This window comes from Podarcis bocagei (assembly GCF_964188305.1).
Source record: "Podarcis bocagei genome assembly, chromosome: 2".
Classification (NCBI taxonomy): domain Eukaryota; kingdom Metazoa; phylum Chordata; class Lepidosauria; order Squamata; family Lacertidae; genus Podarcis; species Podarcis bocagei.
The window spans coordinates 74,256,546-74,281,343 of record NC_138126.1 but is presented as its reverse complement, the minus strand read 5'-3'; the positions used below and the strand labels follow the sequence as shown (position 1 = coordinate 74,281,343).

Here is a 24,798-nt window from a genome sequence, read left to right as displayed (position 1 = left end):
CTGACCTGTCTTTTACAGGTTTTATTGTGCAAACTATTTACAGTGCAGATATACAAGGTTCATGTCAGTCTTAGTCACTTGCAGAATCCGGGAGTTGCCCCTTCCGGCTTCTCCCCCAACATAAGAACTTAGACACCCCAAATCTCCGCCTCCCCTCCTTGTGTTTCACCCCTCTGCGCAAGCTTGGCGACGGAAGTGGCGTGTGTGCCTCCTGGCCAGCCGGGCTAGGTGAGGTGCTTGGGCTCTCAGCAGCATCTTTGAGCCCTCTCCTCGCTTGGCTGGCCCCTTCCCTCTCTTCTCCACTGGAGGTGTGGCTTTTCCCCTTGCTGGAAGAGGAACTGCTCCTTAGAAGCATTGGAGGCTCCCTGTATTCCAATGGTGTCTCTGCCTCTCTCCCCTGTTCCAATGGCAGTCACCTGACACCCCCCAATGGCAGTCACCTGACACCCCCCAAAATATTACATCCTCACAACAGCCCTGTGAGGTAGGTTAGGCTAAGAGATGGTGACTGGCCCAAGGTTACCCAGTGCCCTTCTTGACTGAGTGGGCGAACCCTGGTCTCCCAGGTCACAGTCCAACCTGCTAACCATTATGTTACTTTACATTGACCCCACTGGCTTTTATCTCATATGCAGCTTTTAGTTGGAAGGGAAAGGAGATGGACTCCCCCTCCTCTCCTCTCCCAGTGTCTCCATGGAGTCAAGGGGGTTTGTGTGTAAATTATTTCCCTTCCTGTCAGGTTTTGCAGGAGGGAGCAGCAGAATGTTGGTCTTTTTTATCTTTAGTTCCCAGGTAACAAGATATGCCACTGAATACAGTGGAGTGTTCTTTTCCACTTCTTTTATCACAGTATTTTATCTTATCCAAGCTCACTTTGATCTCTAGGAAGATTACCGAAGTGTTGATCTCTGGGTCCAAAGGGAGGATCTGTCAAAGATTGTTTGTATGTTGAGGCTGCAACTGTCGTGAGACAGCTATCTGGTGGAAGGAAAGTCATGTGCTATATGAACAGAAAGTGTGAAGCCACCACCATAACGTTTGGGGCATTGTGAGGGAGAAATTTTAAAGCAATCCCTTTTAGCCTGAAGTGAAAGCTCTCACACACGTTTCATTAAATCTTTCCAACATTTGATTCAATTTCATTTGCGATGGCTCTGGGTGGATCTGCTTATTCACCCTGCCAGATGGAGATATTCTGTCATAATGGCAACTGCTTTTGAAGAACGGAAGGGCAGGGAAACGAGACGGCTACACTTGGCAGCGTTGGGTGGGGGGGGTGGGAAGAAAAGGAAGAATTCAGTTTTCTCTGAGACTTCATCCTCTTAGCTCTGGCTCGCGTGTTAGTTTTGAAATGCTCTGAGCTGAGTGGATTTGCATGAAAGGTCACCTGAAATGGAAAACAGGGTTTTATTGTCTCCTTTGCTGACATCCCACATTTCATAAGTCTTCATAAGACTGACAGTTGAGCTTTTGTTGGCACTGGCCTCGTAAGAGGGAGAACATTTTCACCAAAAGCAGGAATGAAAGAAATATGTAGATGATTCATTTGTTTAAACGTTTAAGCAATGACTAAGCATCAAATTGAAACATAGGGGGGGAATTAGAATTCAGATCTGCCCCCACTCTCATCACATTAGGATTGCAAATCTCATTATTTGTGTTGATGTAGCATCTCCATCTGGGTTTGCTTATGCAGGTGAAATTTAGCATAGAAGACTCCACAATAGCTTTATAAAATAGCTTTTGGCCGGGGGGGGGGGTAACTTTCCTGAAACCTTCCAGGCAAAGGGATCAAAATTCATGCAGCTCAGTGAAAGTGACAATAGCCAGGGACTTAGTGGAGAAAAGTAATGGAGTAGGTAATGGAGTAATGGGGTTGCTAGGAATTGTGTTACTTGTTTTTATAATCATATATAAATCCTTCCTCCTTTACTTGTATGATTATATTACTATAACCCACCCTGGAACCTTATGGTGAAGGTCAGATAAGAACTATTATAAATACATTTGTTGTTGTTAAATTTATTACCCACTCTTCGCCAACAGGTCTTGGGGCGGGTTTCAACAATCTAAAATTAAGAATTAAAAACAGTTTAAACAGTTTTCAGCCATAGGAGTTCCTTGGGCTCACAGGCAGAGCTGTGTCTTGAGCATTCTCTGAATACTCTATAATGAAGAAGCCACATGCACCTCTGTAAGAGGGGCAGACACAGAGAATGCCCTCTCCTGGGAGGTGGCGCTACCAAGAGGGCCACCTCTGCCGATTTTAACATCTGGGAAGTGCTGTAGGGAAGGAGGTGGTCTGGGAGATAGTACCTTTAGGCAAGGCAAAATAATAATAATAATAATAATAATAAATAATAATAATAATAATAATAATAATAATAATAATAATAATAATAATAATAATAATTATTATTATTATTATTATTATTATTATTATTATTATTATTATTATTATTTATTTATTTATTTGTACCCCGCCCATCTGGCTGGGTTTCCCCAGCCACTCTGGGCTGCTTCCAACAAAGATGAAAAATACATTAAAATATTACATATTAAAAACTTCCCTGAACAGGGCTGCCTTCAGATGTCTTCTGAATGTCAGGTAGTGAATGTCATCTGATGGGAGGGCGTTCCACAGGGCGGGCGCCACTACCGAGAAGGCCCTCTGCCTGGTTCCTGTTTGATGTTTTATTGTATTTCTAATATTCTGTTGGAAGCTGCCCAGAGTGGCTGAGGAGGCCCAGCCAGATGGGTGTAGGGTAATATGAGCATTAACACAATTCCCAACTCCTTCTACCTTTCAGTATATTCTTCCCCCCACTCTGCTGTAGGGTTTTATTCTGCTAGCTGGGCTGGAGGAGGGGAATAATGCATCAATAACGTCTTCATTATCACTTTAATGCAAGGTTCTTTGGTAGCTACTGCTGAACAGGTACTTTTCGTTGTTGACCTGTCAGCTCAGCTTGCTAATTATTTCCTATTTGCATTTCGGGCAGAGTCCCTGACAACTGCTACTTGCCATCTGTCAGAGGAAACCCAGGATGGGTGGCATTCTGTTTGTTTTATCTCTAAGGTAGCGCGGATAATCTTTCCTTCATAAAAGGGCACTGTGTAGGCTGTTGTTCTAGCAAAAGTCATAAACAATTTAATAATGATATTAATACTGTTTGTGACGCAAATAGGGAGGGGAGGGGAGAAACCGAGATGCGTTTATTTCAGTAGTTTTGCTAAGCCGGAGAGGTCCTTGCCCAGCTTTCATCTCAGCACTGCAGCTAGTTGTGTGCACAACAGCACAAAGGATCTTTCCAATCACTCATTTTAAAGTACCCCCAGATGTTACTCCAATATAAACACAATTGGCTCCATCAGTAGCCATCTAGCTATGTATGCAGTAAAATTACAGCTTTGGCTACCGGACAAGAAAACTCAATCAAAGCTGTTTACTGCTGGCAAAAGCCTGTAACCTCAAAATGCAATAACACTTAGGAAAGTGACTCCGCTGCATCTTTTCAACATAGTCTCCCATCCCCAGCCCAGGTGTTTATATCAGGCAGGCCTATGATAAAAACCGCATGATAGCAGAACAGCATTGCTTTACAAATCTGGGCACTGGTACTGTGCATCCAGCAAAATGAATGAGAACTCAATACACCGATCCTTAGGTCATGTCTGTGTCAGTGCATCCCACCCCATCTCATCCCTGCATGGAATGCAGTTGAAAATATTTGGTTAGATCTGCTGTTTAGGGACTATCAGATCACCGCCCAGGACAGATTTCTGTTAGTAGCTCCACAAGTGGCAGAGTGTCCCATAGCACTGTTATGGCTCTTTTGCCCTCCTTAAGATGCTGAAAATATGAGGACCAAACCTGACATGTCAGTATCAGACCTCTTTGTTTAACCCTATGTCTTCCCCAGTCACAGCGATAAGGGTCTGCCTTTTTAGAGGAAAGGGAGATGCTTAGGTGAGGGGGAAGTGAACTCTCTTTGCCCCAACCTCTCATATTCCCTTAGCATCGTCTCACCAGATGTTTTTCCTGGAGCTCAGCAGAGGAGAAAAGCACCTTAAGGGACCAGTGGGGCAGAGATAAAGCTGCACAGAGTGTGCATTTAAAACTGAACATAAAATTGTTTTTCCTCTTCCCTGAAATGCCCTCACACTCAATTGAGTACGTGTAGTATCCAGAACCTTTTAATGAGGGTGAAAATGAGGGTTAAAAGAACCTTTTAATGAGGGTGAAAGAGGAGAGCGCAAAATATGGTCTGAAGCTCAACATCAAAAAAACGAAGATCATGGCCACTGGTCCCATCACCTCCTGGCAAATAGAAGGGGAAGAAATGGAGGTAGTGAGAGATTTTACTTTCTTGGGCTCCATGATCACTGCAGATGGTGACAGCAGCCACGAAATTAAAAGACGCCTGCTTCTTGGGAGAAGGGCAATGACAGGCCTAGACAGCATCTTGAGAAGTAGAGATGTCACCTTGCCAACAAAGGTCCGTATAGTTAAAGCCATGGTTTTCCCAGTAGTGATGTATGGAAGTGAGAGCTGGACCATAAAGAAGGCTGATCGCCGAAGAATTGATGCTTTTGAATTATGGTGCTGGAGAAGACTCTTGAGAGTCCCATGGACTGCAAGAAGATCAAACGCATCCATTCTTAAGGAAATCAGCCCTGAGTGCTCACTGGAAGGACAGATCGTGAAGCTGAGGCTCCAGTACTTTGGCCACCTCATGAGAAGAGAAGACTCCCTGGAGAAGACACTGATGCTGGGAAAGATGGAGGGCACAAGGAGAAGGGGGCGACAGAGGACAAGATGGTTGGATAGTGTTTTCGAGGTTACCAGCATGGGTTTGACCAAACTGCGGGAGGTAGTGGAGGACAGGGGTGCCTGGCGTGTTCTGGTCCATGGGGTCACGAAGAGTCGGACACGACTAAACGACTAAACAACAACAACAGTATCCTGAAACGCTTCTCAACATCCTTCAGGAAGTGTCCCCTTGCGTTAATGCGATCATTCAAGCTGGAGCAGCCATGGTTCTTAACAAATATATCTGAACTATGTAAACTGCTCAGTGTGGTGTCTTCAGCAATAAGGTCTTCAGAACAGCTCCTTATTGCTGTTTAACTGGCCATTAGCAGCTGGAATAGACTGATTTCTTATGGGTTATGGCTTAAATAATTACCTGACACTCAGAGCTATTAAAAAACAGTTAATGAATAGTGGGTGGATCCATGAAGAGACAGCAGTTACATACAGCTAGCTGGGGAATATGTTATATTGGGTAGGAAATGGCACTTCAGATGTTGCTGCCTGGGGGAGGAGGGGGACAGAACAAATTAGATAGGGAGGGCTTTAATAAAATTGTTTGATTTTTTTTATTTAAAAGAACTGTTGACAGCTATTTAGCGACTGCAATGAGCGTTAATCAGTTAATTTTTATGTTACTAGCTTGCCAAAAGCTTGAGGCTCACTTTTTTTCTCTCTTTCTTTTTAATATATAATTAGAGAACATATATCAAAGGGGAAGATACTGTTAAAGGTCCAGTCTTTCCAGGGGCATTGCAAGCCCCCAAGAGTGTAGATTTATTCATGAACTTGTGACCCAGTCCGCGACCCAAAAATCACATTAGCTAAGGTAGTTCAAAAAGAACAGAACAATGAGGTAGAAATTCTGGTCTCACCACCACCCTCATAAACACACAATAATATCATATGAGTGTTTCAGAAGGGCAAATGTATGCTTCTGCGCCATTAGTACTTTCGTTGCTCTGTTTTATAGGCAAAGGCAAAATCTCAACCAGAATTATTTGGGGAGTGGGGGAGAGTCTCTAAAGTCCATTTTCTTTCTACTGTTACTGCATTTTAGTACAAAACAAAAACCAACCCACTCATTTATCAGAACTTTTCCATACCTTGCTCCTTTTATATTAGGGTTGCACAGCCTGTGACTCTCATCATCACTCACCATTAGCCTTTCTGACTGGGGTGGATGTTTGTTGTGGCCTCAGAACATATTATGGAGGGTCACAGGCTCCTCTCCTCTGTTTTGGCACATGCACTCAGCTCTACTCAAAGGGTTAAACATATTGCTTAGTTTAACAGGAGATTACTTTCTATGTCAGCAATGTTTGTGTCATATATAAATACCCTCACCTTGGGTATTTACCTCCAGGAACCCAGTAGAACTATGTTTACCACTTTGAGCTCCTTGGAGGAAAGCTGGTGTATAAATGTAATAAAGAAAGTATCCTCATTTTTTTTGGCAGTGGCAAAAAAAAAAGTCTTATTCACCATTCAGACATTACAAGTAAAATGTTTTTTTCTGACACTGTTTTACTGAATTCCGTTTTCCTTGCCCTTCCCTGTGGCACAGTGAAAAAAGGATTCTGCAGTGTTGGAAACTGGTACATGTGGGATAGGTTTAAATGGGTAGGAGAGGATATATTGATTGCAGTTTATCCCACCAGGCCCCCATGCCTGTGGGTTAACAGAGTTTGAAAATCCCATCTTTGGCACCTCAATTAAAAGAATAGGAATTAGTCTGCAGGGCCTCCCTTTGGAGAAAGTTCAACTATAAAGTAAGCTGGCTTCCCCTTCTTACCCCACTTAACGAAGAATCAGGCAACAACTTGTAATGTAAGTTTAAAAATAAGATTTACCTACTTTATAATCATGCTTTGCTTCACAGCAACAGTAGCAGCAAAAGCCCCATACCTAGAGCTGCAGCAAGCAGGGCCATGACTACATCCAGCACTAATCAAAGGAAGAGAGAAGAGAGAGGAACAGGAAGTACTTTATGCTGCTTCCTTTCCAGGAGAGGAGGGGAAATGATGTAACCCACAGCTCTCTCTACCAGTTGTATTTCTGTGGTCTGAGTAGACACTCAGCAATTGCCTGTCAGCAGTACCGCTCTATGGTATTGGCCCCTTCTCCTGCTAACTAGCAAGGAATATGCATTAATTACGTTTGGCTGCTAATCTCCCACAGTTCCATAGTTCATATTTGTTGTTGTTGTTGTTTAGTCGTTTAGTCGTGTCCGACTCTTCATGACCCCATGGACCAGAGCATGCCAGGCACTCCTGTCTTCCACTGCCCACCGCAGTTTGGTCAAACTCATATAGTTCATGTTACCCCATGGTAATTAGTATTATATCATAGCTAGCTGACCTTTTGACCAGCACGCTGGCTTCAAGTATCAATAACTTTCAAAATGTAGTAAGCAGGGCAAAGGCATGGCCCTTGTGTGCTCTGAATAATTGGTCACCAGGGGAAAATATGGAGAGGAGAAATAAAAACCCTCCATCGGTCTTTTCTGATTTGCAACTTCTCAGGATGTTAATGTTTGTGACATCCTACAGAAATTGCATTAGCCACCTTGGAATCCTTTTGGATGAAAGGCAGTGTAAAAATAAACAAGCCAGTAGATAGATAGATAGATAGATAGATAGATAGATAGATAGATAGATAGATAGATAGACAGACCTGTACTTTCTCTGGGATGCAGCTTGTTAATGTGAAATCAGTGCACTCTTCCTGCCCTCCCCCCCTCCCCCAGAAGAGAGGCCACCTGGACAAGTTTTAAGAAGAGCAAAGAAAACAGCAGATCTCATCTTCACCCCATTCCACATAGCAACTCTTCCTGGATGGGCTTTCATTCTATTTTTGCTAGAACAAGGCTTCTGAGTGTAATCAGTGGAAATATAATAACAAATTGGGAAAACTTGGGCTGGCCATGCAAAATACCTGACCATCACACTGAGCCAATTTGGTGGGGCACAGGATCAGCTGTGCTGTATAATTAAATATCTCCTCAGCAAAATCAAGTAGACAGATCCCATGAGGAATGTTTACATGAAGGAAAAGCAGCAAGAACATAAACGTAGTGTGTAAGCAGGCTGTAGTTTACTGGATAGAAATGTACTGTGGAAGATGAATAGTGAGAGAGGGCACTATGGAGGGGTATTTTTCCATCTCAAGAAAAGTGAGGGGTCTGAACAGAGAGTAATGGGGATGTGGCACTTTCCACTATCACCCTCCGTTAATTTTACTGCTAGCTTTAATTACGGCAGGAATTTTTTTGCTGTTGGTACTCTTGTAAAAGTGATCCTAGTTAACCATGAAATGGTTTTACAAGAATACTCAGGTCTTCGCTCTGCTTTCTCCCCCTACCTGTTGCAGTGTTCCATGCCTTCCTGCATCACAGCCTTCCACGTAACATGCGCCTTTGAACGCAATCTGGACATGCGGACGCTTTTAGCAGAGAACGATGAGGTGAAGTTCAAGTCCTTCTGTCTTGAGCACAGCAGCGGTGCCACTAAGCCACCAGACGAAGCACGGACGGATGCAGATCAAGGCAAGCTGGATATGGAAAAAGTAACGCTGAGGAAACAGAAGCTCCAACAGTTGGAGGAAGACTTCTATGATCTTGTGAAGCCCTCTGAAGTGGCTGAGAACCTTGACTTGACTGAGGGGCTAGTGGATTTTGTCTATCAGTACTGGAAGTTAAAGAGGAAAGCCAATTACAACAAGCCTCTAATGATGCCCAAAACAGATGAGGTGGACAACTTGGCTCAGCAAGAGCAAGATGTGCTGTACCGACGCTTGAAGCTCTTCACACACCTCAGGCAAGATCTTGAAAGGGTGAGTAGAATTACAGGCTTTGTGAAATGTTCTGCTGTTCTCCCGTTTCTAGTAATTCTTTAACTCCAGTGGCCTGATTATCCTAACAATCACCTAAACTTCACAGCGCCCAGGCATAGCTTCTGTTCTGATCGCTATCTGTATATTCATTTTCGTTACGATTTTTACTCAAGGAGTTCCATATTTTTCATTTGCCTGTCTAGATCATCCTTTTGTAAAGATAACGAGAAAGGCCCCAGCCTTCCTCTTTACCTTGGAGCTAGCAAGAAGGCAGAATTTGTCCCCACAGCTGAGTGAGCTTCCGAGGGTTCAGTACAACAGTGGAGAAAATCCCCACCCCCTTTCCAACTCAGAGAGGAAGGTTTGGCTGGCACATGGATCCTCTTGGCCACATGGGACCAAAATGAGCACCAAACTTTTCCTCCTGTTCCTTGGGTAGCTTGTGTGACAGAGTGAAGGACTCAAAGCACTTTTGTCAGCCAGAACCAAAACAAGTCCCTGCTCCTCTTCCCCAGGTGACAAATGAGGGCTGCAGTCCTGTGTATATTTACCAGGGTTAGGTCGGAATGAACACAATCAAACTTTCCTTCCATGTAAACCAAAAGTTGTGGGTCCATGCTTACTCCAAGCAAGCACAAAAATCAAATGGAAAAATGGGGGTAGGAATTGCGTGTGTGTGTGTGTGTGTGTGTGTGAGAGAGAGAGAGAGAGAGAGAGAGAGAGCGCAGAACAATACTATCTGTTGTAGGTCCATGACATGGGGTGTCTTTCAGCACAGACCCGTTGGTTTGGTTAGAATTAGCTCTTGAAAAGCTCAGTAGGGAAGTCAAATGCCCATAAATCCTGCAGTCCCTTCCACCCCACCACACATTTTGGTCCCTCCTAAGCAAATTAAAAGCACACTGCTAGGATAGCATAGACAGAAGGGTATCTTTTCTCATTAAATTTATTCTTTCCTTTGTGATTAATTTTTATAGTAGGAATCAGTTTCTAGATAAGGCCAGGGAATGCTTTGTTAATACTCTTTTCAAAGGAATGGTCAATATTTGTGAAATTGCTCAGTGTAACAATTTATGATGACAGACCTTCATCTACTTTTGTTTTGCCCTACTTTTCCCCTGCTGTGTCTAGTGCAGGCTGTGCTGCCGCATGCAAGACAGTAAAAGGAAATTTATTAGAGTCCTGCTTTCTGAAGTTCCACGTTGCCAGAACTCTTGGACTCTTGTAAATTTCTCTTTTATTAGCTATGCATACAAAAACAAACAGTGGCGGAACCAACTGTGATGCTACAGAAAGTAGAGGAGGTGGGGGCAGTAGAGGAGATGGAGTTGGCACTGCATAAACAACTGAGGAGATTGAAGACACAAAACAAATTGCCTAGTGAACATCTCTTGAGAAAGGAAAACACAGAGAAGCAGAAAGGAAAAGCTAGGAATGGGAAGCAAAAGAGGATTTAATAGTGCATGGAAATAAATGTACAAGGGGTAAGCACTGACAGAGGATATTGCAGGTGTCATCCTTGTGACGGACTGCCCTAGTTGTGCCAGGTTCAGAGGTGAAACTGTGGAGGTTCAAATAAGCCATGAAAATATAAGATCCGTCCTGATCAGAGAGGAAGATGAAGAATCAAAGCATTTTGTAAAACACTGTATTCACACTTAATTTTGATTCTTTCGCCTATGATTATATGTGTGCTTATGTTAAAATGTATCGCCTGCCTTTCTACCATAAACAGTACTCAGCAGAAATGCAATTCCTGATCTCTACCATGTGAAGCTGGGGGACTTCATGCATTTTGTGTATAAATGCCACTGGGCCTTAGGATGTGTTCTGTATGTAAGAGATGAAGTGACCCAAAGAAATTGCTCTTCATGAAGGAATTTAATGCTTCACTTTAAAAAAAGACACCTTTTTACCACCTCAAAAAAAAAAAAAAACCCAGCTAGTGTTAAGTTTCTTCCAACTCATTATTATTTCTGCACCAGCTGCTGCTACAGTCTTGAAAACAGGTTCGAAACCAGCATCATGCCCCCAAAATGCTATCCAGATCTCTTCTTATGATGAGGATGGGGCACCTGAGGCCATCCAGATTTTGTTAGATTCAACCAGTCCAACAACATCTGGAGGACCACAAGCTCCTCATCCCTGTTTTATGATTTAATTCATGGTCAGAAACCTGTTTTCTCTGCTCTTTTACAAATATTTTAATTGATATTAAAAACTATATAAGAACCCAAATTAACTTTATCCATAAGATACAATTGCATCTAGGACAATATTGTTCATAAAAACCACTATTGACACCATTTCAATTCAAAAGAACCAGGAACAAGAACAGGGCCAAGAAGAGGAATACCACAACACTTGAGTTGAGGCTAATAGCTCAAGTTCTTTAATAAAGTACTAGTTTTTGTGGAGCGGGTAAAGGGGCAGGATGCTGCATTAAACAGGAACAGTAAGTGACAGATCACAGGATGAGGCATGGATTGAAAAGGGGGGGGGGGACTCGTGCCAATCTGAAATATCTTTAGAATTGGACTAAAAGATTTTAAAAGTGGAATAGAGATTTCCTGAACCAGATATAACCTTTATCCTAGATGACATGATTATGCATTGAGAAACTGTGTTGGACTTACAAGATTGCTCTTCAGCCATGTACATTCCCTTCACCCTTTATTTTCTTCCTGTAACATAGGAAAATGATTCTCTTGCTTACATTTCTGATCTCTGTAATTTTAGGATGTAGAAGCTGTGTTTTTAGCAACAAAGACAAACACAGCAAAACAATCTTCCACCGAGAGCCACTGTCCTAACTTCCCCCGAGACTCAGTGAATTCAAAACAATGCAGCTGTAAAAATTAATTTATCTTAATCAACTTCAGCAAAGCTTCATAATCTTTCAGTTACTTGACAGAGAAGTGCAGCTTGTTTATGGTGTGTGTGTAGTTTTAGCAATGCTGGTGAAAGTAGTTAAATGGCCAATAAAAAGCATTTTTCTGTTAGACATATAAATTAAGAAACTGAAAGACATTCTAACATATATCTTGCCAGAGGCAGCTGTTTCCCTTGTAAAGAGATTTCAGTCTGATGTTCACTTCAAACCATAATAAATCGAAAGGTGTGTGTTAAAATATAGATCACATAAAATATATAGTGCATAAATCACATTTCTATACTTGAGTCTTGGGTATTTATTCTTACCGTTTTTTTCTAAAAACTTTTCCACCTCTAAAACAGGACCTTCCAAAATTTCTTGAGATAATACTAACATTTTGTATGGGTTTGCAGTCCAAACCATGTAGGTCTGACAGGAAAGTGCATCACTGTTAGAGCAGTCATGATACATTAATGCAGATAAGACGGTATTGTTTTGCACCAACTTCCTTCTCTGTCATCCACTTTCTTATTGCTTCCTCCACCAGTTTTATGGTGGGACTAGGAGCTGTCTCAGTATATTTCAATGTGTGTATTATAAGACCAAGCAAGCAATGTATAGAAAACTTCACCTAGGGATCATCAAAAAGAGCATACAGGATATATTGACAGTGTGAAGACTGCTTTCTAGGGTGTTTTACAGATAAGACAAACATTTTACTATTTAAACCTTCTTCCATAAAAACCTACTATTCCCGTTACAGTGCCGCCCAATTTCTAGACCCACCCGGTTTTTTTAATGCCACAAACCTCCCATCATCCTCTGTTGGTTCACCTCAATTGTCCCACCTTTCACAACTAGTTGTCCGCATTTCTTTTAACCCGTTTTTATACCACACCATTCCCAGTCTCTGTAGTCCATTTTCACCACCAGGTTTTGATTCTAAGCAGTCCATAGTATTTAGTTTAGAGACTATCTTTGCTTTATTGCCCTGGGTTACAGCCTGAAAGTTCATGTAGAGACCCCTTGTTGGCTATCTTCAGTTACAGATATTGCAGCTGGGGAAAGTGTCAAAGGAGTTGCAAAGTGTAATCATGGCTTGAGGTGGTATAAATTTACAGATCTGAACCTAATGCAGAAGTGGACTATGTGAAAGGGAAGTTCACAGAGCAAAGTGGACTATCCACCCAAACCTAAAGTTAAGGAGGGCAGAATATCTGGCACAATTCCTACCAATAGGCAGCTATTTAAGCAACGATTGGTCTCCCCACAAAAAAAACCAACAAAAGAAACATGATTGATAGGTTTAAAATAAGCATTCTTTGATCACTGAGTACCCACAGGAGTTAGAAAATACTGAAAGCCTCATCTATTAGCTGGAGGTGTCATCCCTTATAGTATTTAAGGCTTGTTCCCGTGAGCAGATTGATTCTTGTGTTATTATTCAGGATTAGCTGTCCATGTAGGAACTACTTAATCCTGTGAGTGCTTAACCAAACTTTTAGCCTGATCCTACCTATGTTTATTCACAACTCAGTCCCACTGAGTTCGGAAGGCTTTCCTCCCAAAGAAGCATGCATATGATTATATCCCTAAAAAGTAATTGTGCAGTAGGAGCCAAACCCAGGAGCTGTGTATTATTGAAGCATTGTATTGAATCCAGGATTCGGGCTACTGCACTCACGCAGGACCTTTGTTGCTTTGGCAATGGGAGAGCACAGTCAGAGCTGCCGTGAATAAAATTATAAATAAAACTCACAATTATATCCTCATAAGATGATTGTTTTTAGATTTGGTGCACAATATGCATTTTACCAATCTACTCAAACCCTTTTAAAACCTTAATGAGCTTGTATCAGTAAAGTCAAGCCCTCTGCTTTTGCATATTTAGTTCCCTTTGAACTGTTACAGCACACATTCGTTTCAGGAGGGTGTTCTTTTTCTGGCTAATTAGGACTTATTGAGGAATTAGTGATATTTTCAATTCACTTTTGATTGCTTTTACTTCCAAACTGACATCATATTTTGTATTCATGTTACTCCAGGAAGCCTTTATTTAAAAAAAAAACCCAAGAAAGACAGAAAGAAAGAAACAAAACCACCCATTCACAGATGTGACAATTTTAAAGTATTCCACTGTCCTGTTTCTTTGATTCTTTTGCCCCTCACATTATTGACCTTGATAGACCAAAATTAAGAAACTGACGCGGGTGGTGCTGTGGGTTAAACCACAGAGCCTAGGACTTGCCAATCAGAAGGTTGGCGGTTCTAATCCCTGTGACGGGGTGAACTCCCGTTGCTCGGTCCCTGCTCCTGCCCACCTAGCAGTTCTAAAGCACGGCAAAGTGCAAGTAGATAAATAGGTACCGCTCTGGCGGGAAGGTAAACGGCGTTTCCGTGCGCTGCTCTGGTTCGCCAGAAGCGACTTAGTCATGCTGGCCACATGACCCGGAAGCTGTATGCCGGCTCCCTCGGCCAATAAAGCGAGGTGAGCGCTGCAACCCCAGAGTCGGTCACAACTGGACCTAATGGTCAGGGGTCCCTTTACCTTTTTTGTGCGCTGTCCCAGTCTAGATTCCATTGTGTCTTAGGGTGGTAAAAAGCCCCCATGCAAAGCAATGTGTGTTTTGTCAGAAAAAGGGCACCTGCATGCTTCACTGGGTCAGTTTTTGCTTGCAAAACTGCATGGGCATTTTTTTACCTGGATATGTTAATATAGATAGGGACAACAAAGCACCTCAGTGGCAAAAAAAACCCCAATAGATTTCAGGGGTATTTTTTCCCCACCAAACACCTTTCAGAAGCAGAGAGAACCATAAATTGTAATACCTTAAATTTTGGGACATCAGTTACTATTGTGCAGGTGACAGTCTCCTAGAAGGATTACATTGTAGGTCTACTCTGACATAAACACTGCAGTGCAAATGCACCCAGTCTGGATGCAATTTTCTTAACTGCACCCAGAGAAAAGAATAATTGTTTGAGTGCAGGGTTTGTCCTCCTTAATTACATAAGGAACAGGCCCTTGTTTTTATTTGTCTTGCTGGTTATTTACAATTAAGATCCAGGAAGCTCACTGCCCAAAGTCTCACTCACATTAATTCATCAGTGAAGACAGAAGAAACCCAGATAATTGGGCAAGTGTAAATTCATGGTGTTTCTTTCACCATATAGCTTTCAAAAAAAGCCTCTGACAAGCAAACAACTCTGTTTACTATTTTGGTTCCAGCTAGCAGAGATTAATGGTGAGGGGCAGATCAAATGTGATGTTAGAGATACACAGGCTCCTAAATACTTGCACTGTTTTGTAAAAGCTTACCAAAGGGATGCATAGCCATGGATATCCAAGGCTTACTAAAGAGATGGATATTCATCTCCCCCACCAAAAAGCGAGGGGAAGAATGAAAAATGTTATGTGAATATCATTCTATGTCTGTATAAAATACTGGAAATATTGTTGAGGACATTGTGCATTAAGCACTCCAGTGAGAATTTACTTTTCCTCCCTACGTTCACGCCATCCCACAGTTTTTCTTCAGAAATACAATGCTGTTATGAGGGGGATTTGTTTATTTATATACACATAGCCTAATCCAGTCAATTGGCCTACAAACATGGAATCAAGCTTCCACTTGCACAGTCCCTAGTTGGAAGAAGATTCATAAACACAAGTAGATGTAAACAACAACAACAACAACAACAACAACAACAACAACAACAACAACTATATTTATACCCCAGCCATCTGGCTGGGTTTCCTCAGCCACTCTGGGCAGCTCCCAACAGAATACTATATTAAAAACCGTGATAAAACATTAAAAACTTACCTAATCAGGACTGTCTACAGATGTCTTCCAAAAGTCAGATAGTTGTTTATTTTCTTGACATCTGATGGGAAGACCACAGGATGGGTTCCACTACCGAAAAGGCCCTCTGCCTGGTTATATGCATTTGTGATCCATCTATTAGGGCTGCACACGCATAGCTATTGGGAACTCTCTTTTTTCTGGAGTGGGTGGGGAGGAGCTGAATTTAGTCATTTTTCCTACCTTGGACACTGTTCCTCTTGTGCAAATACTTTGCTGAATTCAACACCCACCCACCCCTTTTCTTTACTTGCTTGGAGATCGCTTCAGGACTTTTTAATGTACAGTGGTGCCCCGCAAGACGAATGCCTCGCAAGACGGAAAACTCGCTAGACGAAAGAGTTTTCCGTTTTGGAGGTGCTTCGCAAAACGAATCTCCTATGGGCTTGCTTCGCAAGACGAAAATGTCTTGCGAGTTCCTGCGGGGTTTTTTCCTCCCCCCCCCTTTTCAAAGCCGCTAATAGCGCTAATCCGCTAATCCGTCAATGGCAAGACGAAAAAACCGCTAGACGAAGAGACTCTCAGAACGGATTCTTTTCATCTTGCGAGGCACCACTGTAAATCTGTATACAAATTTAATGAGCTAAACATCATGCAAGACACAGAGTTTGTGCTTAAATTGGTTCAGAACTTCTTTTTGGTTTTGCTTATTTTGCCCCCCCCCAAGTGCCTGTTATACACAGTTGTGGGTAAGGTCCTGATGAAATAGTACAGTTTCTTAAAAGTTTGATGTAGGTAGGAGTTGGCAGGGATTCTGAAGGAGGGGTCTCCAGAGAGATTTTTTGTTACGTGAATAAAGCTTTATTTTCATACCAGCTGCTGTTATTGTTCATGGGCATGAGTGTAACAGCATTGCACAGGGCTTTAATGAATCAGAATTTGGCCCAGTTAGTATATGAATGAACCAGGGCAGTCTTAGGTCAGAAGAGGATGGGTATATTTAGATGCCTGTAAAGTCTATATTTACTTCACACTGTGCCTCTGACTGTGTGACAGGGTGGCTTAAATCATCAATGAAGTCCTGTTAGAGATTAGCAACAGGCTTTTCATGCCCCTGTACTGATTTGGAAAAGCAAATGTTAAAAATCAGGAGCTCTTCTGCTTGAAGACTGATCTTGAACTTCAGGGGTCAGGGGTTGAGGTCTCGGACCCCTGCAGTTGCCTCAGCATGATAATGTGTCGGGAAGTAATTTGAAACTTGAACAGCTCTTTTTGGTCTGTGTCTGGGCTTTGCTCTCTCCTGAACAGCTATGCTGTTGAAACAGGATAGCCAACTGGTACAAGGTTTTCTTTTACCACTGACATTCCCTCTGCATACAGTATTTATGCTGAATGGAGCTTTTCTCTGAGGGGGATTTCTTGCAACTGGGTCATCAGTCACTGGTGAAATGACAGCAGCTCTCCTGAAGGAAGCAAGACAGAAGTGACCTTTGGGTGACTGGGTTTGTTTTAGAAGCACTGTCATTTGCTGTACACCTGCCAGAGAGAAAGGTGTTATTGTTTTCTGTGGGTTGTTTTTTTTTTAAGAAGCATTTGGAAAATTCTGTGGCAGATTGTTGTCTGTGGGGACAAACAAAGCCAGTAGTATTAAACCACATCCCCTGTCTTAGCACTATGAAGAGTTGTGGTTTTTTCCACTCCTTGTAAACCACAATCCGTAGCCAAAGTTTGTTAGTGTACTGATCATGGTTTGATGGAGTGAAACAAACCATAATCCCTGGTTCGGATATAACACTTAAGCCAGAGTTTCCTCTACATGCTAGCAGGGAGCCGACAAATAGTCCAGAAAGATGCACTCATGGTGAACCATTAACTGTGGTTTACCATGCCATGCAAAGTGGGCCACTGCATCTTTTTGACATTTGTAGATCAATCCTGCTCCTCAAGGCTCCAGCAGTGTCTGCAAACTGAGTCTTTGCTGTATAATTCTCTTCCACTATACAAAGCTACAGTGGTGCCTCGCAAGACGAAATTAATTAGTTCCGCAAGTTTTTTCTTTTTGCGAGTTTTTCGTCTTGCGAAGCACGGTTTCCCATAGGAATGCATTGAAAATCAATCAATGCGTTCCTATGGAGACCGTCTGGGGACAGAGGGGGAGTGCCGCTCTGTCCCCTCTTTTGAAGCAAGGGGCGGAGAGGAGAAGATCGCTTCTCCCCCTTGCCGCCCCTTGGTTCAAAAGGGGTCCGGGGAGAGAGGGGAAGGCGCTGCGCCTCCCCCTCTGTCCCCGGAGCTTGCGGGGCTGGCAATGGGGAGAAGCGATCTTCTCCGCGCCGCCCCTTGCTTCAAAAGAGGTCCGGGGACAGCGGGGAAGACGCGCTGCGCTTCCCGCTATCCCCGGAGCTTACGGGGCAAGCTTCGTTTTGCGAAGCAAGCCCATAGGGAAATTCGTCTTGCGAAGCAACTCGAAAACGAAAAAACCTTTCGTTTTGCGAGTTTTTCGTCTCGCGAGGCGTTCGTTTTGCGGGGCACCACTGTATTACTAGCAACACAGGACCTTTAAACGTAATGACAGAAAAACTTGCTGCAGTTCTACTGCAGAATTCCATAAAAGTACTATTTTATGTAGGTTTTAATTATATTAAACGTATCCTACAGATGTTGTGATTTTAAAGTTCATTCCCATTACCAACCAGAGCCACGCTCAAACAAAATAATGCATTGTACCAATAGCTCAATCTTTGTTGGAAGGAAGGACAGCTGGGCTGCCTCTGGTTGCTGAAGGCACACTAGTTGCCTGCTTGAGAGCGGTTGTACCATAGTAGCTGGATTTTGAGCTTGGACGTGGATGCAGAAGACCCAAAGTCCAATCCTTTCCTATCTTTGACATTCATTTAGTGGCCTTGGCCAAGTCACTATGTCTCAGCCCTGCCTGGCTGACATTGTCATATGAGAAGCATATGAGTTGTTCTATGAGAAGGATAAAACAAGACAATTTCATCTCTTCCAGCCTAGAACTTTGTTGTGCCCTGCAAGTGTAGGGTAGAAAATTTTCTTTAGAAGAAGCAGACACTTACTAATAATTATTAAAAGATTCAAGACACAACAGAGGTTTTCTTACCCCAGTCTATGACTCATTAATATTTGCTAGTCATTGCAATTGCACAACCGTCAACACTTGTAGTAAGTACTGACAAAGTTCACTCTTATGGCAGGCTGTGTGAGGTTTAGATTGAGTGGCAATGTCACTCCACTCGGCTCTGCTGACTGATTTGACTGGCCACCAAACATGTGCGCAGGAGGGCCACTGGTCGTATTGCTGCCGGCAGAAAGCCCCACAGCAGGGTTTCATTGGATCTCGAGGTGGATCATAGCTGTCTGCTTCAGGCCCAGTCCGGAACCAGTTGCTGTTTCAGGCTGCAGCAGGCGTGGGAATTGGGCTTGATCAACTTGCCCACCCTCCTCTCTGCTGTGACTGCCATGAGTGATTAGACTGCAGATGCAGTGATGGCTCCACAGTTCTGCAAAGCCCTGTCAAGGGGGTGGAAGAGTTGGCACTGCAGCCTTAGTTGCAACTAACATTAACTGCATTGGGGTGTTGGCATTTCCTAAAATGGTCTTCTAATGCAGAGCAGACGTGTTAGCTGCAAACATTTCCCAAAGGCTTCAATATTGTGGGCAGGACTTTTTTTTCAGCCGGAACTCAGTTCTGGAACCTCTCAGGTGGGCGCCATTGCCATTATAAGAGAACAAGGGAGGTATTCATGGTGAATGCCACCTCTTTTTCTAGAAAAAAAGCGCTGATCTTAGGTAACAAAACATCACCCTTAACTAACAGAGACATAGGTAGCTTACCACATTTTACTTCCTCTTTAAAAGAAGTTACTTTGCTTCTCCCCAGCACCAGCCATGGTCTATATATTATGTTTATAAGAGTTTGTAAGCTTCCTTAAAGTTTCAAAAACATGCAAAGAAGCAGTTAAATATTCCTTAAAGGCAACCTAAAATTAACAAGGACCCAGAAGAAATAATATTTCCTTTGTTTTTGTTTTTCTTCATGGAAGTTCTCCTGATTCAGAGAAAAGGGTCTTGAGAAAGTGAATTGTTTAACCCAATTTAAAGGCAAGATCTAGAGAGACTCCCCCACCCCAAGAACCAGCCATGTGTAAACTGGAATGTGCAGGTTAAGGTTTTGTTGTTGTTGTTTTTTAGTAGTTTGGAAACTGTAGGATTTAATTCAAGCCTTCTTATTTTAATTATCTTAGCTAATATGCTTTGATTTTGGTTTTATTTTCTTGAAAATGTTTAAAGAACTATTTTTGAAATGATTAGTTCTGTTCATTCCTTGATGCCTTGGATAGTCTTTACACCACTATTTCTTCTCTGTTTCCTTCATGAAGTTCTCTTACACAGTCCCCATTAATTTCAGTGGGGTTTGCATAACTCCCCAGTGACTGTTGCCCCTTGTATCTAAAATGGGGACAATGATGTACTGCCAAATGTTACTATGAGAAAAAAATGAGAAGTGGATTGCAAAATACTTTTTACATTAAAGGCATGAGTTCTGCCTGCACTAAGGTATAAGAAAGTACAGGGACTTATTTGAGAGAGGTACTGCTGCAAGTTTTCCAACAGGGTGCCTTCTGACAAGTGCAATTTGCACATTTCACCTTCCCTCATTCTTTCACCATAGTTCTTGCTCTCATAACCAGAAGAACCCACACTTCATGCCATGTGTAGTCCTCTCTCCTGCCCTCCACAGATCAACTCCATTCCCGGATTAAGACTGGACAAAATATTTGTGGCATCTTCTGTTTGCAAACAATTGCTGCATGAAAAGGTAGATAAGCTACCCCCCAATCCTATTACATGAATTAGATGCCAGACGGCCTCTGCTGATGGTCAATGGCAGCTTATAACAGCCTTTGCCTTGAGCCCAGGTATAGAAAACCTGCCACTCTCCAGATATGGCTGGACCCCAACTTCCTCATCCCCAGCCAATTTGGCCAATGGTTGGAGATGGTGGGTATTTCACCAACATCTGGAGAACCACAGGTTACCCATTCCTGCTTTAGGTTATTGTCAGTTATTCATAGGTATCTGGCTGATAACTGATCCAAGAGGGTGATGTTTCTTTTATTGGTAGTTTTTTGCCCGCAGTATTTGCATTATTCAAACTGCCTCCAGAGTGTACAAGAATGCAGGCATGAAAGATGGAGAAACAAAGTGTGCCATGGAAAGATTTGATCATGATAAACAAGAGGGCAAGGATAAGCAGAGAAATGGGGTGGCATTTTAAGTAGCTGAGATGCCAGTGGATTTTTGTCAGAATTCACTACTAAAGTAGAAACCGGGCTTATTCTGTTTTGCAGGTTAGGAATCTCTGTTACATGGTGACAAGGCGAGAGAAAATGAAGCACTCCATTTGCAAACTCCAGGAACAGATCTTCCACCTTCAGATGAAACTTATTGAGAAGGACCTTTACCCAGGTATATGTTCCTTCTGGGGCCCAAAAAACCTAGTGTCAACATAATGATTACTGCTGATGTGTTTGCTGACATTTTAAAGTGCTATATTTATTTATTTTTGGTAATGGGTATGTATGTGTTCCTGTAAAGATGCATTAATTCAAGAGCTTAATTTCTAAATATAAGCTGCAGGGGCTCAACTTTGTTGGATGTCATACTCACTCCCTCTTACACTCCCTCAAGCCAGTTTAAATAAGGAACGGTCAGAGATTTTTTTTAAAAAAAACACTTAATGTCACTATGTTAAGTCATAACATGACTTATAAAAACATATTTTTTGTTATAATAGGAAACTACCACCTAACCATTCCAGAGAATTAATTATTATTCATTTGTAATGCCAAGCCATGAAAATCTGAAATGGTACTACAGTTAATTGGTTTGCCATTAGCTACCCAGGGTCTAGCTTACTTACACAGTAGAAGCTGTAGCTGTTTAAAAGGTAAGCCAGTGTGTCATCACCCAGCTATTAATGGGGATAAGCAACAAGGTTCCTTCTGAACATATAGGAAATCATCTTCACATAGTTAGCAAGACATCAGGGCAAATCCTTTAATTTCCTGATTTGCAGAAGAACCTGATATCGCAGCTCCGGCTGACCCTGTGCAAACAAGCCATATGTCACATCTAAGGTAGAAATTAGCTAGAAATCCTAACTGCATTAGTTAATTTCTGTTTAATCAACCTGACCTGTTATGAAATCCTATTGCAGAAGCATGCTGTTTGCTTCCCACCTTCTTTGGATTATTATTGCTCCTCTTGGCCCCCAAGGCTCTAGACTTTAGTGTTTTTAGTGACAGCATCTGGTTCACTAGCATGGTTTGCCAGCACTTACACTGGCTTCCTGGCAACTGCCTCTGACTCTATTAAGGATCAAAGGTTGAACTGCTGGCAGCTGATCTTTTTGCTCCTCTTTGCTCTTAGCTTTATCTGCAAATTAAGTTGTGGCTATCCATTAATAAGGAGAGCCTTAAGATGCATGCAACCATCGGAAGATTTTAAAAATAAGCTCCTTTGAAAAGGCGCACACCCAGCCAAAAAGCACATAGTTGTTGAGTCCATATCTTATAAATTGAAAATTAAAAAAAAATCCCCTCTTGCAACAAGAGCACAGAACCCAAAACTCAAAGCTATGTAACATTTTCTCCAGAAGGAGCATCTGGCTGTCTGGCAGAGTTTCCAGTCAGTTGTTGTGTTTGTGGCTTTGGAGCCTCCTCAGAAGCCATCACATGGTTAGGGTTTCTTTAGGACTGTCTGGACCACATTCTCTTTTGCTGAAAGCTTTCTTCTCAAGTTCAATTTTGAGGGTCTGAGGAATGTGTTACCTGAGAAATGTGTGGTTCCATGTTTGTTTGACCATGATGCAAACTTTCTTTGTGCGCAGAAGATAAGATCCCATAACTACATTTATGGCAACCCAAGCAGAGGCAGACAAAAGCTTCAGAAAACTCACCACATCAGGGACACCAGTGTAGGGCCCTCCAAATCCTATTTTACAAGTCCCATCAGTCCCTGCTAACTTGACCAGTGGTCAGGGATGATGGGAGTTGTAGTTAAACAACATCTGTTAGAATAGACTCCTGGTGTGAATGGATCACTCTGTTTTTACCTTGTATACATTTGGGATCATCATAGAAATGTCACAGATTTCCTGCTGTATACTTGTGTTTTGAGGCATGGTGTTTACAGTTTTTGCAGTATTCATGCATCGCTCGCTGCCAACTGGGGATCATTGTTTATGCATCTAGTGGGCTCTGGTCCAGAAATGTTTATGCCAAAAGTAATATGTTAAACTGCAGTTCTTACCCTGGCTGCTGCCTGGCAGGACTTGACAGAGCAGTGGGGCCACAGTAGGATGTGCAGCCCTCTAGGTGGGTGGGGACATCCAAATGACTGATGCTGTGATCATGCCCAGATCAGCATCCAGTAGGTCTGGGCTGGCTCAGCCCTGGAACACAGGCAGAAGGGGAAACTTCCCGCTGCCGGAGGCCAGCAGGGCTGGCACAGGGAAATCCAGGACAGCACAAAGGGGGTTTGGATCACAGTATTTTGTCAGCTGCTGTGTAGCGCTCTTTTCTCTATAAAAAGAGAGCATTAACAAAGGAAAGAAGTCTAAACTCAGCCATATTTTCTTCATTATCTTAAGTTTTCTTACTGAAAGGAAACAACAACGATATAACAAAGTGTTAGGGAAGTTCCAGAATTTCCAGTGGGTTTAAGGTCACCTAATTCTGTGCCTGATTCTGAACGATGTGTTTTCCCTTTTTTTAATGGCATGACTCATGCTATTGCTGCAACAGTCTGTGGGGGTCACACATTTCATAGACTTAATTTGCTAGGGTTACTTCCTCATTGGCTAATATTTCACTTCAACGTGTTTGTGCAGATTTGCAGATTAGGTTGGGAGTCAGGTGTCAAACGGGAGCCTGCATAGCAGAAAAGGGGAGTTATATTTATGCTTAATTATCGCCAGATTGAGGGGGTTGCAATAATTGGGGAACATTACTTAACAACAGCATTTCACTCAATTAATGGAAATAAACAGGAAAATAGAGATAGCAGTGGAATTAGAACCACTTTGGAAATTCTGTGTCCAAACAATATTGCCATTAGCAGAACTATTAAGAGGGGTGGGGAGAACAGAAGGTGAAGGTGGTAGGGATGTCATGAAAACCTTCAGTGCATCAAGAATTGATGCTTATCCCCAGCAGCAAGTTACACAGTGACTAAGGGAACAAAATTCATTTCAGGCTGAATAATTTAGAGTCCTTCTTTGTGAACATTCTATGGAGTGTATATGTTCAAAATAGTGCTTTGCCCTTTTTTCTTTTTATTTTTTTGCAGACCTTGAATTTTCAGTAACTGTAGTAGCAAAAGCAGCCAGCATTCTTGAAAACGTGCAAATTTGCAACAATAATTTATTTATTTTAGTAGTTCTGTTTGAATACACTAATAAATTCTTGTGAAGATAGCAATCATCATGACACAACTAATCAATATAACCTATCTACAAGAATATTCAAATATTATCTTGGAATTTCAGTTCCTATATTACATGAAAAATACAAATGACTGGTATCCAGAGAGAGTCATGGGTACTTCTGCACAAGCATGGGTGTGTTTTTTCTTTCTTTCAGCCTCTTTCCACCTTTGGGAGAGGACTAAGGTTGAGGAGTTTCCACCAGAAACAGTGAGATAAAAATACCATGTGGATGCATAGAACTTATGCAGTGCATTTATAGTTGTGAACCACTTAAAAGCCATTTTGGCATATAAGCAGTATTTAAACTAATAAACAATTGGAGGAATCCAACATAGCACTGAGCAGGTCACTCCATCAGCATACGTATTTCTCAAGTTTCACTCTCACAAAATAAGCCATTTACCTGAGTTTCAAAAAGGATTGACAAAGTGATTTAAAAATTGGTCTATCAATGGTTAATGATAGCTGAAAGGAGCCTTGTGGACCTCCAGCTGTTGTTGGACAACAGAGAGTCCTTATCTTGTCTGTGACTCCTTCCCTACTCACCCCTGTCTTTGCTGCAGAATTTGGATCGGAGCTTTTTGCTTGCGTTCCTTACACAGAGTATATATAGGCCTGCATGTAATCAGACTTCAGATAAGGGAACTGTTGTTTATATTGGGTGATAATGGTAACCTTGAGAATTCAGTTGAACTATATTATCCATGAGCCACATTTGGATTAGAAGTGTGTTAATATTGCATGTATGCTTGGGAAAGACTGTCCCCACCTGCTAATCTAGCGGTTGTTCCTGCCAAAATAAGCTGTCAAGGAGAATATTGCAGCTACCATTTGATTCACATGGCAGCTTCCATGCCGGTTTTGTAATTAGCCAGGATGTTTTGGTGCAGGTGTTTTGTTTCAGTCGCCTACTCCAAATGGTTCACATTTGCCAGCTTAGATTTTATTTTATTTTTTTAAA

The 24,798-nt window shown here is 42.2% G+C and overlaps 1 protein-coding gene and 1 long non-coding RNA gene across 3 annotated transcripts in view; one reads left to right on the top strand and one right to left on the bottom strand.

The window, feature by feature from the left end:
* The window catches only part of JADE2 (jade family PHD finger 2), a 149,896-nt gene that overhangs the window by 113,296 nt on the left and 11,802 nt on the right, over nucleotides 1–24,798 (top strand). For both annotated transcript variants that reach the window (XM_081185556.1, XM_081185555.1), the window contains exons 9-10: nucleotides 8,186–8,647; nucleotides 20,698–20,815. In XM_081185556.1, the coding sequence (XP_081041682.1) occupies nucleotides 8,186–8,647; nucleotides 20,698–20,815 (580 nt within the window). The remainder of the gene's footprint in view (nucleotides 1–8,185; nucleotides 8,648–20,697; nucleotides 20,816–24,798) is intronic.
* On the bottom strand, nucleotides 433–6,776 carry LOC308582509. Its single transcript, XR_014005719.1, has 3 exons — nucleotides 6,671–6,776; nucleotides 5,920–6,072; nucleotides 433–1,387 (listed from the first exon to the last, which is right to left on the bottom strand). It is a non-coding gene; the product is annotated as an uncharacterized lncRNA (long non-coding RNA).